Here is a 17,271-nt window from a genome sequence, read left to right as displayed (position 1 = left end):
GTCCTTAAATACGATTAATGCCATTAGGTAAAATGGTTGCATAAGATGGTTTAAAAATTATATTCTTTTTCAGCTAAACTAATCTTTTATGTGAAAATGTTCCTGTTGTCTGCAACATTCGACAATATCAACCTAATAATAATAATAATAATAATAATAATAATAATAATAATAATAATGTAACTAAGAATGTTACTAAAATAAGATGTTATTGCAATGCAATTAGAATAAGGATACCTTAGAAATAGCTACGTCAATCCCTGTGTAAAGGAGGCGCACTGAAGGCTTTCAGGAGCGTGTTCCAGGAAAGCGAACTACTTTTCCCATGGAGCCTCGGAAAGCAGCCTCGGCTCGCCGTGAAAGCTGTCACTCTGCCCAGGAGTAAGGAAGCCGCTCCAGCATCTCTGTGCAGCAGAGAGCGGGCAGCGGGCCGTTAAATGTACCTGAAAACATGGCATTATTTTGTTACGAAGTAGTGCAATGAAGCAGAGGGGTCGCGACGGGACGGATTTGCTCACTGTCGTCCGCGGACCGCCGTACGATCGTCAGTAAGAAATGCGAGGCATTTTTCGCTGTTGGTGTTAAAGCAGAGAAAAAAAAAAGATCATGATGAAAAAGCAATTCAATCGGATGCGGCAACTCGCCAACCAAACAGTCGGCAGGTAAGAGCTATCGCAAAGGTACAGATATGTGGGAAAACCTGCGTTAAAACGCACACAATGGGGATGAAGTGAGAGTTTGAATGACGACACGTTCGTATGTCAATGTTTATTATATCTGGTTCACATCCAAGGGACTGGGGAAATTGGTTGACTAAGCTAGCAGTCTATTTTTATCGACTTAATTATTTTGGGCTTTAAATCTCATTTTGGAAACGCAGGATTGAATGTATGGCTGTACTAATTTTAACCGAAAGTAGCCGGTTCTGGGTCGCTCACATAGGCGTAATGCTTATTGAATTACTGCAGTGACGCCTTGGAGGTGCGGTACCCCAATTTGTGGATCTGGGAAAAAAAACTTGGAGATGTTTAATGAATTGGAAATTGTCACTGTAAGCCCGTTTAGCATCCATTTATGTGCAATTACACAATTAAAGTATATCTCTTTTAAGCGTGCGGGGAGAGTACTGCACCAGAGGGCTATTTATATTGCGTTATATGCATATGAATCTGCAAGAGGACATGTTTTGCGCTGTCAGAAATTGATTAAAACGCCGTTATTGCAAAAATGGCAAACCGCTGGCGTTTTTGTGGGTTTTTAAGCAAACACCCTTTAGTGAAGGTCGTCCGTCGCGTTTTTTCCTGCGGTTTATTTCTCGCCTGCTTGTGGCGGCGGAGCAGCGGCGATCCGCGCCGAAGCCGGGGGGGCTGCTGCAATATCTACGCATGGACACGTCCCGGGGTTACACACAACCGCAATGTTTCCAGCAGCTTTGACGATGCTCGCCGGTGCAGCGGTGCGCGGTGGCCGGATGAACCTCGTGTCTCCTGCTGATACTTTACGCAGTGATGCTGCACCTAAATACCTCGCATTTCATTGAGATCGCTCTTGCTGTGTCATCTTATTCGGACAGTCGCACATTTATATTGCGGACACATGTTCGCGATCAGAAATCGCCGGTCATTCTGCTTGCAATCCGTCCTGCGGAAGGGATGGCATAGATCAGGGAGGATGCTGGGCAGTTGGCCCTATTTCTTGCGGTGATGTGCAGCACAGATCGGGGGCTTTAGGGGGAGGAATTGACCGTCTCTGCTGGATCCCATATGGCCAGCATCGGTGGTCATTTGAATAAGCTGTGATCTGAATTCCTTATTCAGCGCTCTCTCGGCATGTGCTTACTGTGCTTATGTCGTCTGAGAAAAAAAAAACATTAAAACCATCGCATTTTTGAGTTACACTGTAACCTGCCACTTACTATTTATGATCATAGAGAATAGAGATCTCCTGCCTCTGACCATATTGTCGCAAAACGTATTACGTGACTTCCAGAAAGGTCAAATTGTCGAAATATAAAAACAGGCAACCATGAAACGTAAACCTGAATCGATTATTTCAATGCCACCTTATTTTGCTCACTAAATTTTGTATGCCTGTTTTTATACATGTAATGGGGAGGGGGTGTAATTTCGTGTGGATATTACTCTCCTATGTCCCTGGAGGTTATTACTAATCAGGGGTGTGTTTCTGAAGCAGCAGATTGACAGGGGTGATTAATAACGAACGGTGACGGTAAGGAGCACTCTGTACATCACGGATTAGCCCTGGTGCTCCAGGTTTCTGCCAGGGCACCCTGCACGTACTCAAATCCCGCCTCTGACTGTGGGGGCCGGGGTTTTGACCTGTACATGGTGAATATATAGGCTGTCCTTTAGCTACCGGATGGGTGGGGTGCGTGTTGGGATTTGCTGATTTTTGTCGACCACCCTCCAAGGGTACCTTTCGGCAGGCGAGGAATGTGGGGAACATCCTAACGTCCTCTACCCACAATTTCAGTCCAGTGAGCATGGAGGAACCTAAGAACCGCGACCTGTCTTCTTCTTCTCAGATTTCATCCAATAGCTGTGCTGCTGCACCATAAATAAACTCCTACCACCACCTTGGGTTCTGTTCACTGGCAAAGGGTTATGAATTGAGGCTAATTAGGAAGAGCATCCTATACAGTTTAATCCTAGAGAAGAGCTGTGACTCTTGTGCAGTAGGATTAGCTGAAACCAACAGATTTTATTCAACATAATCAAACATAACATGGAATCTAGACCCTTTTACACTAAAACCGAAAGCCCACCCCCTATTAGAGCACCAAAAATGGCTGGATCCACCCAACTGACCCTGACAGAGCAGTTAGACTTACCAAAGCCACCTGGGAATCATTATCTGAGTTTCCTTTATGGACTAGGTCTAGTGATCACTCACCACTGCAACAGAAGAGATCACCAAAGTCGTTGTCATTACTCACCACTGCAACAGAAGAGATCACCAAAGTCGTTGTCAATACTCTGCCTTGCATTAGTTCACACCAAGCAGTAACGCTATGAATGTTACACGATATTAAGATTTAGCCTAGAAAACGATGTGCATATGCTGTTAAAATTCTAGTTCATGCTTAGCAGGCATCACAGCTGGGGATTGCACAGCAGGGTGAATGCACGGACAGGTTTGCTATCTGTGAGAAGCTCAGCACAGAGTCTGTTTATTTATAAACATTGTTTTGTGTTTGGTTAGCTTTCAATGAAGGGATGACAGATTCAGCTAATCTGGCCAATTTTTGCTCCTCGTGTCGTGAGTAACTGGAAGACCTTCACCTTAGGTTGATCTTACACTTAGACCTGAAGGTCTGCACCTATCACTGCTTGTTTTTCGAGTGGGAGCGACTGAGATCATGTGTGGAGTTTAATGTATCAGAAACGGTGCATGTTTGAACTGGGAGTACATGTGTTTTGACGTTTTTATACTGGGGAGAACATGCTAAGGGGTTTTTAGCATCACAGTAGGGTTTAGAAGGTACTAAACCTGTTAGCAGGACCTGAGTGAATCAGATGCACGACCAGGCACTGGTTTGCTCATTCTCTTATGCTGTCAATGCAAAGGGTTTGTATTATTAAAAGACACCCGTAATCTGCTTGTGGACTTGGAGGAAATGAGGTACAAAATGGACATTTACCTGACGGCTGACTGTGACGTCCAGCTGATGACGAGGGCCGTTGTGCAGCTTCTGGCTCTCCTGCGGGGGTGTGATCCGTCACTTTTTCTGCTTCTCATGTCAGTCCTACGACAGAGAACCTTCTGCTACGGAGGATGAGCGGCAATGCTGCTGTGCTGTTGCCGTCGCAGCCGCGGAAGGAGAAGGAAGGGAAGAGTTCTTCTAAGTCAAGGTCAAAGGGTGCATGTAGATCGGGGGGGTTTGTTTAGGGCTTGCGGTGGGAGCTGTGACCTCTTAGGACGATGCGGGGGGCGGTCTTCAGAATGAGCGAGAGCTGCGTGGGGAGGAGGAAGACATGGCTCTCATGGGGATTCGGCTACATCTGGAAGCACTTGTCACTGGGATAGCCCCCCCCTCTGCGAATGACCCAGCACCCGCATCACGGCGCCCCCTCCCTCGTTTAGGCAGTCGCATTCCTTATCTACACATGCGTGAACCAGCTGTCTCCTAGTTTGCGGGTGGCGTCGCATAACTTCAGTCTCAAATGCGTGGCATTTGGTGGTGTCTGTCATGGGTCGAGTTACCTTGGGTATTTTAAATGCATGCAGCGTAAATGACCCCCCACCCCCCAAGACGCCTCCTACCTACAGGCACGCACCGTGGTTCACTAGGGAATCCTCGATTCTCAGTCCTGTTTTCCTGTTCCTGGGTGGCTGGGACTGTGCTGAATCATACATGTGTTACCCCGATTTAATTTTTTGCAAAATCTGGAGTTTCATTACTGGTACACTGAGGGTCTTTGAATACGGCTGGAAATTCTAATTTTTTTGTTACAGCCGAAATCCTGCATACAACTGCATTATGAACTATGTAATTATTTTGTGGAGAATGGGAATGGAACGCGCACCTCATGTGGCCCTGTGGAGGATGAGAGTTTGGGTATGAACCTCTACAATGGTCCACACTGGTGGAAGTGTTGAATGATCATGGCTGTACATCTTTCATGCTGAGACGTGCAATTTAATAGCTGTAGTTTTTACACTTTACTGTGTGTCTTTCCTTGTAGAATGCGAGCATCTGTCGCTGCAAGCTAGTGTGCATCGCTGGGTGAGGCTCAGCACACTGAATTGTGAGGCTTTGTGTTTTTCGAAGTGTTTTCCCCCAGACTGGTGATACTGTGAACGTGTTTCTGCTTGCGGGCGTCCCTACGTCCGCTCGTGCATTTGCATATTTGTACGAGAGAATTTGCATGCATTCGTGCGTGCATGTGGACATACGTGTGGGGGCGTGGGTGGAAATCCTCAATGCGGAAGGCTTGTTGAGCCTCTCTGCAGCCCTTAGCTCCGTATCTCTTTGTGGAAGAGCTCGTTCCTCCTTGTGGAGGAACTCGAGTCAAACGGATGTTTCTGTTTGCTGGCTGAATAATGCCTGGGGTGCAGGTGAATCTGTCACGTTAAAGGTGTAGCCATCCTGAATCAGCCCGGACAGGAAAAGCAGCCTGCTCAGAACTCCCAGGAAAAATCCCCTAGCACCACATCGACACACAGCAGCTTTGGGACAGTGGAGAGTCGGCTGGTTCTCGAGCGCACAGCACGCAGTGATCTCTAGGGAGAGAAGCTAGCGCCGAATGCACTCCGTCGCAGGACATGGGACGGAGCGGTCATCCTTGTTTTTGGACTGATGTGGATGGTGGTTTGTCCTTCGCTAATCCCACTGGTGGAAGGCATAGTTTTTTTTACTGCCTTTTAAGAAAAAAAATCTAGAAAAAAGATCTGAAATAGCAAAAGTTTAGTCAAAAACTTTTAAAAAGACACCAATCAATATACCTTGATCCCAGTGAAACCCCCGATTTAAAATCAAAACACTAAAGTAAAACATTCTAAAGCTTTCCCAGTCAAGCAGACAGACATGCACCATGAAACAAAAAAATAACAGTCCCAAGTCCAAAAACAGCTTTGAAGGAATGTAAGAGTTGGGTTTATCTCCCCAAATTATCCTTGGGATGCGAGAGCGCTCACACTCATCGCAGAAAATCGAGGTGGCTTGCAGAGGGTTGGGTGATTAAATTCTTCCAGTGGGTCACCCCTAGCTTATCTCTCACGCTTTCCCTCCAAATCCCTGGTCACGGGGAGCAGTGTTTTGACAGGATTTTCTTTTGGCTTCTTTTGGAGCTTAACCAAGAAATCCGGAATTTTCCTCACAATGTCTCGGGAGAGAAGTAATACGGACATAATAATAGGTATTACTTGATAAGCGGCTGTAATGATTTTTATCATATTAGTCACTCGGGCCTTAACAGCAGTGCGACGGAGCTTTCGCATTGAATGTGGGCCGTGCAGTAAGTGAGAGTTTAAAGGTCGTGAGATATTCGCAGGCTACCCTGGGGTAATTAGTTCTCTATCACTTGGTAATGCTGTCTTCCTGTTATTTGGGTATGACGTGTATTTCTAGGCAGGAACCACTGCACTCTGTTATACAGCCATGACCCCCCCTCCCCACCCTTGGAGGTAGAAAACCAGGACCACCCACCGCTCCATGTTTTTGGAGGGTGTGATGAGGAAATGAGGTATGACCAGGACTGGGGGGGGGGGGGGGGTTGACATTGCGGGGATTGTGTGTGTGGCTGTGTTGTTGGGTATGCGCAGATCTTTTTGTGTACCTGTGCAGAGCCAGATCAATGCATAGGCTATGGCCATTGGCTCCTGCCAAATATCAAGCCCCGCCTCCCCCCAGCCTAGGGCCACTGGATAAGTTAATCCACTCTGATACCTTTGTTAATATAAAATCTGTCCTACCCCCATGAATATGCATGATATGTGTCACACACATGTGTCTTTGTATGTAGGTTTGTTGGAACGTATATGAGCACGTTCCTTGGACTTCAATGTACCATCCAAGAGTTTCTGAGGGGGTGTGGCATATAATCGGGGTCCTGGCAATAGTTTTGTTGTTCTTCTATAAAAGGACGACAAACAACCTCAGTGATGAAGCCTCAAAACATTTTCCCGGTTCCTCATCGATCGGTCACACTGCGTCAACGCCGCCTTTGTACAGCAGACTGGCTATGCCCGTTCCTTGAAGTCACATGGGCAGGGAACCCGATTGCTATAGGTCACTGGTAATGGATGGTTCTCCCCTGCGGATGCTGGTGAAGATCCGTCACATGACCACCTGCCCTGCAAAGACCTGCGGGTGCAGAAAGACCCACAACTGCGCAAAGACCTTCACTTTTAACCCCTACCAGTCATGACCTTTGTATGGTGACATGAGAGAACTCACCTTTCAATTATGACCCCCTCGCAAGGCTCCTTAAGTTACTTCATGGCCTTAATAGAGATAGATGATGTTTTTTTTTTTTGTCAAGGAATCCAGATTTCCGGCTCACTGTGTCGCATTTTATCCTGCTCCTCGATGAATGGATTACATGGAATCCTGATGTCCTGAGCGGAAATTCCAGGCTCTAAAAATAGATTTGGGAGAGGGCACTGATCCCCTAAAAGCTCAGGAATGTCCCAGCAGATAGGCATTCAAGGCCTGGGGCTGAAAGTGCTCTGTCTGCTCTCTAGAAAGATTCTTTTTTTTTGGAAAAATAAGTACACAAGATCAGTCACACAGGGATTGTATTTAATGCACATGCATGACTAATGAATTCCGGCTGAAGCTTAGGTTTTAATTGTCAGTGTGTTTATATTGTTTGTATATGTGCGTTGTTTATATATATGAATGATTTAGGTTATGTATGATCCTGTTAGATTAAGGTAAATAAGTCAATATGTAGGTATTTTGGATGAAATTCCATGGTTTTATATTTAAAGGAAAGCGAGAGATTCTACAGGGATCATACTAATCAGTTTGAATCTGTCCCCTAGTCTGATTATATGTGGGCTGTGGGAGGTAACGTGTGTGAGGGTAAATTTGGGGTTTGAGTTAATTGGTGGCTTTTTATTGCCCATATTGGGTGATTGCCCCGCCCTCCGTGTCCCTCTTGGGCAGGGCAATGGGTTGCCATGACGGTGATTATTGAATTACTGAAGATGGATGGTTGGGTTGAATGTTCCGCTGGAGATGGAGAGTTAGCTTCCTAACCCCCCTAACACCCTGTGTTTTTTGTAATACATCAGCATCACTGTTTAAAAGTCCTCGTCGTATCGTGTAATACAATAAAGCCGGCGTAAAAGGGCAGGTAAGTCAGTCAGCGTGGAGGATTTACGAGAACTCTTTAGGCTGATTCGCAGCTTGACGTTTTTCCAAGTGTTGTCAAGGGTTAAGATGTAGAACGCTGCTTCCAGACTCTTCTGGAATGTTCCAGTAATGGCTTGTTTCAGGCCAGAAACACGTTTAGTTGTTTCACGCCTCCCTAGTGATTGGCCAGCCCATCGCTCTCTACTAATTGCCGCAGCAGACTGGCTGTGCCTACTGGAAGCGTACCTGGGTACCAGCAGGAGGCTCCCAGTAAGGGGCTGCTCAGCCCCACTGGCCATGCTCCGGAACTGCAGATGAGCCCCGGAGGAAGCGAGACCACATTCCTGAGCAAGAATGCTGAGTCGCCGTACCCACCCAGTAACACGTGCCGAGACAGACAGCTGGATGCGCTTTAGGGAATCAGACACCCATCGGGTTTGTTTAAAGAGCTGTCAATCATCCATTGTGAGACGGCTCCGCCCACCCCAGACCATGTTTACTTTCCCTGGGAAATGAAGATGCCGCAATTATGCCGGCTACCGCCTGCTACCCTGTCATTATCGCTTGCTTGTGTTCCGACGCCTTAAGTGAGACGACACACGCGCCGTCGCATTTCTTGCGCCTTGCTTGTTTGCATAGTGGGAGATTTTGAAACGCAGTCGGGTTTTAAGGATCAGCACCCTTCTGGGTATTTGGTGAGGTGGAATCTGACCTCTGAACGGTTACTGAGAGTTCTCAATACAGATAGCACTAGCTCTGTTGTACATTTTATGTCTACCCAGCTATCCTATGCTGTAGAAAGTGATTTTTTTTACTGACAAAAAAAATGTTCTCAGGACAGAATGGAAGATGATTGGTTCAGAGAGATGACCAGTTGGATTGTAGAGGAGGTGGGTCCAAGCGACTGAAGGAGGGCCAAGACATCTGATTGGTTGGTCCCGCCTCCTGTAGTTGCTTGGACCCACCACCTCTAAAGTCTGATTGGTTTTCTCTCTGAACCAATCATTTTTCCTTATTCCCACAGAAAAGTTTTGTGTAAGTACAAGTCCCATGAGTGGGTTGTGCACACCTGAGCAACCTCTGCCCCCTGTAAGAGGATTGTGGCAATGTGGTATTTGATCCCCATGTAAGGTTTCACCATCGCAGGCCTCTATAGCATCTCTCTCTCTCCCTCTCAAAATGCTCAGGTTGAACTTCCTGAGTTTCTTTGACGAAGCCTCCAGCCATGTCAGGTGTGAGAGGTGACAGGCTTCACATGCAGACAACTGAACGTAATAATAACAAAAAAAAAAAAAAAAACGTAGAAGGCAAGTTAGGCTTGCTGCCCCGCCCCCCATCCCCCCCTCCCCCGGGCCTCTCGGCTGTCCCGCGGCCCTCGGCTCTCTTTACAGAAAAGCCGCTTTTTATTAAACTTGTAGGATGACCTACTTCCCATAACTTGTTGGGTGCCTGTCAGCCGAGTCGGTGACTAATACGCTTAGCACGGGTTTCCCTGGGTGTGCTTTTCTACCTCAGATGATGCCGTTCCTCTGTCAAATGTGTGTTTTCCCTCAGAGGGCCCGGGTCGTGGGTACAGGGTCAATGGAAAACGCCCACCGCATGAGTCCCCAGTGCATCTCCATGTTGCTGAGTCAGCAGAAAATCGACAAATTCGGTCAGAAAAGCTCTTAGCTTGATCGAGCTTGTGTGGCTGCCTCTGCTGTGATGGGACCGTAACCTAAAAGCTCCTGACAAACCGGCCTCACAGTGGTTCCTGGGGGGGTTTTCTTGCCCAAACCGCCCTGCCTCATTGCCCCCCTATTTCCCCACGCTTGGCTTTAGTCATGTAGTGAAGGCTTCTTCATGAATATTCATGGTTGTGAAGCGATACATGGCACCGATGTCTGGAACGTGTATCGCTGTTTGCTTAAGGTTGCGCAAAGCCCCACCCAAAGAAATTTCTATCCCATGGCAAACCCCCAACCGCCATGGCCACCACGGCCCCCAGCTTCACCCCCTGATGATACTTGGACCTCCCTTTCAAGCTCTTCCTGCACATTTACGTGCAGATGCCCCTGCTCAGTCTCCATTATGTCAGTTTGTTTCCAGGAGCACCTACTTGCAAGGCAAGAGGAATATCATGGTCATGGTATAAAAATCGAGAAATTATAATATATACTTATGACTAGAAATAGCTGATATCCCAACATAGTGAAGGAGCAATTGTCATTTTATATGAGCGTAAATGTTCCACTAATTGCACCCTCTGTCAGTGAGCCTGATTTTGCTGTTAAATAGATTACATATAATGGATATAACGTGACTGTCAGTTGGGGCACAATATGTGGAAGTGCTCACATAGGCAAGGACAGGAAGCGGTCAGGGTCACCGGGGGCGACGGTGGGCTCCCAAAGTGAGCCGCCAGGTCTGGCATGAGCGGCGGGCAACCCATTGGAACAGGAAGTGCAAAGTTTGCCCCGCGATGTGATTGGTTGATCTCACCGTGCCTTGGCTTTCTGAAGTGTCTTGTGTTCCAGAATAGAATGTAACACAATGCAACTCAATTGAATAGTATAGGAACAGAAGGGCACCCATTTTCCGGCAATCTCTGTACATAAGATGCTAAGCTGGACTAGCTAAAGACCAAAACGCTAAATTGGGTTGTACTTATATAATCCAATTGCAAAATAAGAAATAAAAATCCTTGACCCTTGAAATGGATCCTAAATGCATTAAACACTTTCAGGGCTGCAGGTTTGAGTGTCTGGTGCTCTTTGCATGCTCTCTCTGTGTTGCTGGGCTTTCCTCTGGATACCCTCCTGCCTCTATTAATCGCCTTTCTCTTGAACGTGTGCCCTGTGATGGACTGGCATCCCACACAGGCTCCACATCCACCACGGCTCACTGCTGCTTATGTAGCTATAGCAGATGTATGGACGGAAAATATGAGTTGGGGAAAAAAAAAATCTGCTTTAGGACTTTCAGTGTTAGCGACGGCTAATTGGAGGAGCGGGGTTGTACTTGTGGCCCGATAGGGAGGAGCAGATTTGCTGGAAATCGGACCACTCCCCTCGCCCGTTCAGATGAATCTCTCCGGGGACTGAGCCGGCAGCCGACAGAGAGATGGGTGATGCCGGTCCGGTTTGCAGAATATATTCCTGGCACCGCTGGCCTGTTTTCCAGTATGACTCCGATGGGCGGTGATGTAAGGAGGTGGCCGACGGGATGGCGGGGTGTGGTGGAGGGACATGTGCTGTGCACCCTGTGGATTTGACTGCTTCCACTCCCTGGATTGGGCCTGGACCGACACCTCACACTGCCCCGGTTCTGGTTGACCAGCAGTAAGATGCCTAGCAGCCCACATCCCTTTTCAGTGGGTCTGGGTGGAGTTGCTTGCGTTGGGTGGGTGCTCTCCCAGGTGGCCACATGATACACCATCCTGTTTGTTTGCCCATTGTTCTGTCTCCGGTTTTCTCCTCTGTCTGCCGCTAAGGCTAAAATCTGGCTATCTATCTGATAGCAGCCTGTGTTTAATTAATCTACTGACCTATCAATTAAGTCAATCAATGAAACACAGGCTTTGTGTTCCGGGAACTGATTACTATGGAGGACCCATACACAAACACACACACACACTTAGGGTATACCTATCCTTATGGGGACCGCTCATTCACTTCTATGGGAAAAATGCTAACGCTAACTATGACAACCTTAACCCCCACCCAGCCCTAACCTTAACCATAAGTAACCAAGCAAAATACAAGACTTTTAGTTTTTCTTATTTCATTCACTGATTTTTATAAAGTTGAGTTTCCCCTTGCTGGAACCAGAACAATAGTCCCCACAATGTCAAAATAACAGGTTTTTATCACATTGTGTGGACATTGTTGGGGACTCAGACACACACATAAACACACACACACATACAAGTACACACACACACATCCATACACGTACACACAGTACGAGATATGATCCTCTGGTGCAGATCCCTCATTCCTGTCTCACCCCAGCCCCAGATCCTCATTCCTGTCCCACCCCAGCCCCAGATCCTCATTCCTGTCTCACCCCAGCCCCAGATCCTCATTCCTGTCTCACCCCAGCCCCAGATCCTCATTCCTGTCCCACCCCAGCCCCAGATCCTCATTCCTGTCTCACCCCAGCCCCAGATCCTCATTCCTGTCCCACCCCAGCCCCAGATCCTCATTCCTGTCTCACCCCAGCCCCAGATCCTCATTCCTGTCCCACCCCAGCCCCAGATCCTCATTCCTGTCCCACTCCAGCCCCAGATCCTCATTCCTGTCCCACCCCAGCCCCAGATCCCTCATTCCTGTCTCACCCCAGCCCCAGATCCTCATTCCTGTCTCACCCCAGCCCCAGATCCTCATTCCTGTCCCACCCCAGCCCCAGATCCTCATTTTTGTCCCACTCCAGCCCCAGATCCTCATTCCTGTCTCACCCCAGCCCCAGATCCTCATTCCTGTCCCACCCCAGCCCCAGATCCCTCAATCCTGTCCCACCCCAGCCCCAGACCCCAGTCAGTGCAGTCATGCCCACAGCACCACTAAGCCCTTAATTCCGATTCCAGATCCATTTTTTTTCCAGCAAACACCATGCGGCCCCGAAAATTGCAGTTTTATCGCTGGGAAAATGCTGCATTAAAGAAAAATACATCCAGACCTTGCAGATTGCGAGCTGCCATGGCAACGAGCATCCAGGCTCCGACAAGCGGAGCAAGTGAGGCACTCTGGATATTCCTTGATGAGAATTCCCGATTCCTGAAATCCGCCGGGGCCTATGAGAAATCTTTTGCACCATGCTGTACATTATAACTCCTACCATGGAGAAACTAAGAAGGATTAAAAAACTAAGAACCACATTATATTCTATAATACTGAATAGTTTAATGACATATTTATTTATAGCTGTAAGTCCTTCAGCACATTCTTACAATGCGACTTCATTTCCCATCAATCCAAGACTGTCGTGAGAATGGGAATTGTTTCCTTCTGAATGAAATTGGATTAAACTGGAGTAAACTGGACGGAACGCAGGCGAATTGAGTCGAGCAGGTGCTGAGAAGGGCAGGCAGCGAAAGGGCCGTCCTGGGGCGGCCCGCAGCAGATGGACCATCTTGGTAACATCGAAGCGGCTCAATTTATCTTCTCGCTGTGGGGAGAAGCAGGGCTCCTTCTGTGTCTTCGCAGTGTTGGGGGGGGGGGGGGGGGTTAATCAGTAACCACCAAACACGGGGGTAAATGTCCTCAGAGGGGAGAGTGTTCTCCTGTTTAGTGGGCTTCCTCTCAGAGGGTTTCCCCCCGCTAACGTTTAATTATCAGATCCTTGTAAGGCGGCTGATTTGTGCCCCCTTAAGGTCCCGGGCACTCATGGGGAGAAGAGGGACATTTTTCAAGTATTTCCTTCCTTTTTGTGTTTTTTTTGTTTTTGGCAGTAAGTGAGATGAACGATTCCTGGCTTCTTGCTGTTTCTTTTGTCTGAAGGTCCAAGAACACTGGCCAGCGGATCCAGCCGAAGCTGTTGGGGAATTAGGAGCAGGGCCCGGAGGTGGAGGTCGTGGGGAGGTTACACAGGGACGATTTGAGGATGTTTTTTTTTTATGCGGGGTAACCTTATCATTAGCCAATCATATGTTTTGAATTGGTGAATGTGAGGGGAGGGGCCAATCTGGAGACCAATCAGCTTTCAGCTGTGGCTGAAACATTCCCAAGTATAACTTACTGTGGCTGTACCAGGGGCACTACATGAGTCAAAGCCAGAGACGGGTGTTTGAGTGTGGGTGGGGGTCAAAGGGGCGTGGCCAGTGGTAACGTCCTGAGTTTATTGGCCAGAGGTGTCACACCTGACATTCTAGTTTCATTCTTGGGGGATTTTCCCCCCTCTGCCTGGAACCTGTTGGACCACACACTCACAATCACAGTCCTGGCTACAATGTGGAAAATAAGGCTGCACTTTACAAGGGACAAACTCAGCAAGATCTCGCTGTAAGTAGTTCTTTATGTAAAGGTGTAAAAACCGGTCAGCACAAGCTTTGTCTGGGGACTGTGGTGGGAGAGGGGCTTGCAGATAAGAACTGGAAGCATGAATCCCACAGGACTGATTATTATTAGCCCAATCCAGTGTGGCCACAGGGATGGTTCTGGATTTATACATAAGCAAATTTGCCGGTCGGATCATTTCTGTGCTGTGTTATTTAACAAAGGCTTCTCTCCTGGCTCAGCATCGTGGCCATAAAGGGGACTATCCAGTTCTGATGGACCTGGGCCTCCGACCGGAACCGTTGAGTGGCTCTTGCAGTGTTAGCATTGCTCGTAGGGTGTTGGCTTTTGGACATGCAAACCTGTCTTGAAACCTTGCCTCCGAACCCCCTTAATGGTGAACCAGCGGTCAACCAACTTGGCAAATAAGTATGATTCTCGGATTTTGTAAAGTGGAGGGCTTAAGAGGGGCCATAATTCATACAGAGAGGGCAACCTTATCATTTAACCAATGAAATGTTTTGAATTGCCGATTGACTCTCCAAGAGCCAAACAACTTTCACCTGAGTCCAGTGGCCCTTTGGCCCCACCCCTGTCCATGCCGCTGAATAACCTAGCCTCTTCTCTGCAGGAAATACCTGTGTGTTTTTTTCTGATGATGCCTGCAAGTTGCTGAGATTATGGGACTGACCTCTGCTCCCCTCTTCCTCTGTCTGGTTTTAGGGCAGAAAAAACGGAAGTGCTAAGTGAGGATCTGCTGCAGGTAAAAGAAATAAACACTTTCATTTCGATGCCAGAATGAGGCGGTTTGATGTTCGACTCGGAGAACCGCTGAGCTTTGCGATGTCGACGCAGAGGGTGACAGCAGTGTGCTGCGCTTACGCTGAAACGCTCTGAGAAAAATGTCTTTGCAACTGTGCATACAACCTCGTGCATAATGTTAAATTTTTTTAGTAGTTGGAATGTATGCAAATTATTAAAGATGAAAGCCTCAGAGCTGGGTTTGATGATGGTATGTATTGATATCGAAATTGCACATTTATTGCCCTGTTTTATTGCATTTCTCTGATAGGCAGAGGATGTTGGAATGAAAATGAGCAGATAATGACTTCATATTATGAGTATTTTCATATGTTATTTATTGCCAGAGGGTATTTAGCGTGTCTGTGTATGTGTGAGTGCGTGATGGTGAGGCATGTAGTGTATATATATATATATAACATAATAAACCCTTTCAATCAAAAAGGTCAGCAGCATTTGGCATATTAATGTTTTATGCAGGAGCATATAAACCGGGAGGATTGGGGGAGGGATTATTAACTTGTGCCGCCCCCCAATATCAAATTCTCTCTTACACTGTCAGTTTGGTAGACATGTTGCTGTGTGTGTGTGTGTGTTTGCATGTGATTGGCTGCTGGCTCGGTGCATGTTCCCTGTCATCAAACCCCATGCTGCCTCCCTAACAGGTAGAGAAGCGCCTGGAGCTGGTGAAGCAGGTGACCCACAGCACCCATAAGAAGCTGACAGCCTGTCTGCAGGGTCAGCAAGGGCAGGATGTGGACAAGCGATCAGTGAAGTCACCCTCGGTAGGAGCCCCGCCCCTGGCCACGCCCCTGGCCACGCCCCCTGCCCGGTCCCCGGCCACGCCGTTCCAGCCTCGGCCACACCCCCTGCCTCTGCCCACGGCCACACCCCTGGCCACGCCCCCTGCCCCACCCCCGGCCACACCCCCGGTCCCTGGTCACGCCCCCTGCCACCCCGCCTTTTAGAGCTCATCTTTGTGTTTAATGGTGTTTCTCCTGTCAGCCGGATCTGCTCAGGGGTGATGGTGGTGTTTGATTAACTGGTGTCTCTGCAGAAAAAGCTGCCCCTGACGTCCCTTGCCCAGTGTCTGGTGGAGGGGGCTGCAATTTTGGGGGATGAGTCTCTCCTGGGGTGAGTGTCTCACACACAGATACACACATAAACTGACACACAAATACACACACACACAGACGCACAAACACACAGACAGAGACACACAGAGAAACACACACAAAGCAACACACACACACATAGAGACACACAGACAGAGACAGACACACAAACATATTTACAGTCATATACACTTCTGTGATATTTTTTCAAAACGTGGATAAAATAAGACAATCAAGCTTTCTCGAAACCTGCACACACACACACACATACACACACACACACACACACACACACACAAACCTCATACCACTAAATGTTGCTCCTCCAACATGATCCTGGAATAACGTACATGAAATAGGACCGGCATTAGCGGTACCCAGATTCTGCTGCTTCCTGACTGGCCAGGTCTTATTTCCGCTGTGATCCCATTGGCCGTCCATTGCAGGAAGATGCTGAAGCTGTGCGGGGACACGGAAGAGAAGCTGGCGCAGGAGCTGCTGCTGTTCGAGCTGCAGATTGAGCGGGACGTGGTGGAGCCTCTGTACATGCTGGCCGAGGTCAGTGAGAGTTACCCTGCACCCTCCCTGGCTGCCCCCCCCCCAGCTGCTTCTAATACCCTTAGGTCAAACATTTTTACATTCCCACCTCGCTGACCTCCCCATTACTTTGCTTAAACAACCTCCATCATTTAAATTTTTTGCTTTAACAAAAATTTCGGCCAAAATTTTCGTCCAAAGCAACTTATTGCTTTCTAAGAGCTGGCCTTTTCATCGGCACATGTACAGTGCTGGAAGCAGGACCTCGCTTTGGGGTTTGCCAGCAGCCTCCTGGAGGCTGTCCGCACTCTCCTGTGCCCTTAACCGCTCTGCCGCCTCCCTCTGCTAAGCCATAGATCTGGCTCAAATTAAATACAGGAGTTAGCAGTCTTCACGGGTGACTTATGTTACGTTCCATTTACCTCGGAGGTCGGAGCTGGGAATGAGGTCACACCCCAGTTGACCGCATTCCAGTACAGCAAATCGCAAACCCATTTATCAATACCAGTTCAATACCATTTAGCAATATCATTTAGCCAGGTTCATTGTTAGCCATTGTTAACAATACCAGTACATAACAATAGATGATAACAATGCATAACACAGTATTTTGCACAAACATCACAGCGACATGTCCACAGATGTTGGACATTACTATCTGTATGACCGATTTAATGAGACACAAATGAGACAAAGGTGCTAATAAACAGTATTTAAATTTCTGTTGATTAATTGTGCAGCCATTTTGAATTCGGAGGTCAGGGGTGCAGAAGGTTCTTTCAACTTTCAGGGTCGGAACTTCAGGAGGCGTTTTAGTTGAATTTTCCGACTTCTGGATTCAAAAGGGATGCACCGGTAATTGTAGGACTAGTGCTGTAGAGCAGTCTGTTAATCTTGCAGTAGAGCAGCTACATCAAATCCATGGTTGTTAGTTATTATTCAGTTGATTTGTAACCGTCACGACTACAGTTGGCAGAGAGAAGCGCGGCAAGTTGACCTCAAAGTGGTTCTTCTGCGTTTG

General features: G+C 47.7%; 1 protein-coding gene across 3 annotated transcripts in view; it reads left to right on the top strand.

Moving 5' to 3' along the window:
* Positions 1 to 317: 317 nt before the first annotated feature.
* LOC125717551 (rho GTPase-activating protein 44-like) overlaps positions 318 to 17,271 on the top strand; it is a 35,089-nt gene continuing 18,135 nt past the window's right edge. For all 3 annotated transcript variants that reach the window (XM_048990612.1, XM_048990610.1, XM_048990611.1), the window contains exons 1-5: positions 318 to 662; positions 14,521 to 14,560; positions 15,264 to 15,383; positions 15,656 to 15,732; positions 16,160 to 16,271. In XM_048990612.1, the coding sequence (XP_048846569.1) occupies positions 607 to 662; positions 14,521 to 14,560; positions 15,264 to 15,383; positions 15,656 to 15,732; positions 16,160 to 16,271 (405 nt within the window). In that variant the 5' untranslated portion in view covers positions 318 to 606. The remainder of the gene's footprint in view (positions 663 to 14,520; positions 14,561 to 15,263; positions 15,384 to 15,655; positions 15,733 to 16,159; positions 16,272 to 17,271) is intronic.

The sequence above is a fragment of the Brienomyrus brachyistius genome, chromosome 22 (assembly GCF_023856365.1).
Source record: "Brienomyrus brachyistius isolate T26 chromosome 22, BBRACH_0.4, whole genome shotgun sequence".
Classification (NCBI taxonomy): Eukaryota; Metazoa; Chordata; class Actinopteri; order Osteoglossiformes; family Mormyridae; genus Brienomyrus; species Brienomyrus brachyistius.
Note: the sequence above shows the minus strand (reverse complement) of the source record. Positions and strands in the feature narration are given on the sequence as shown.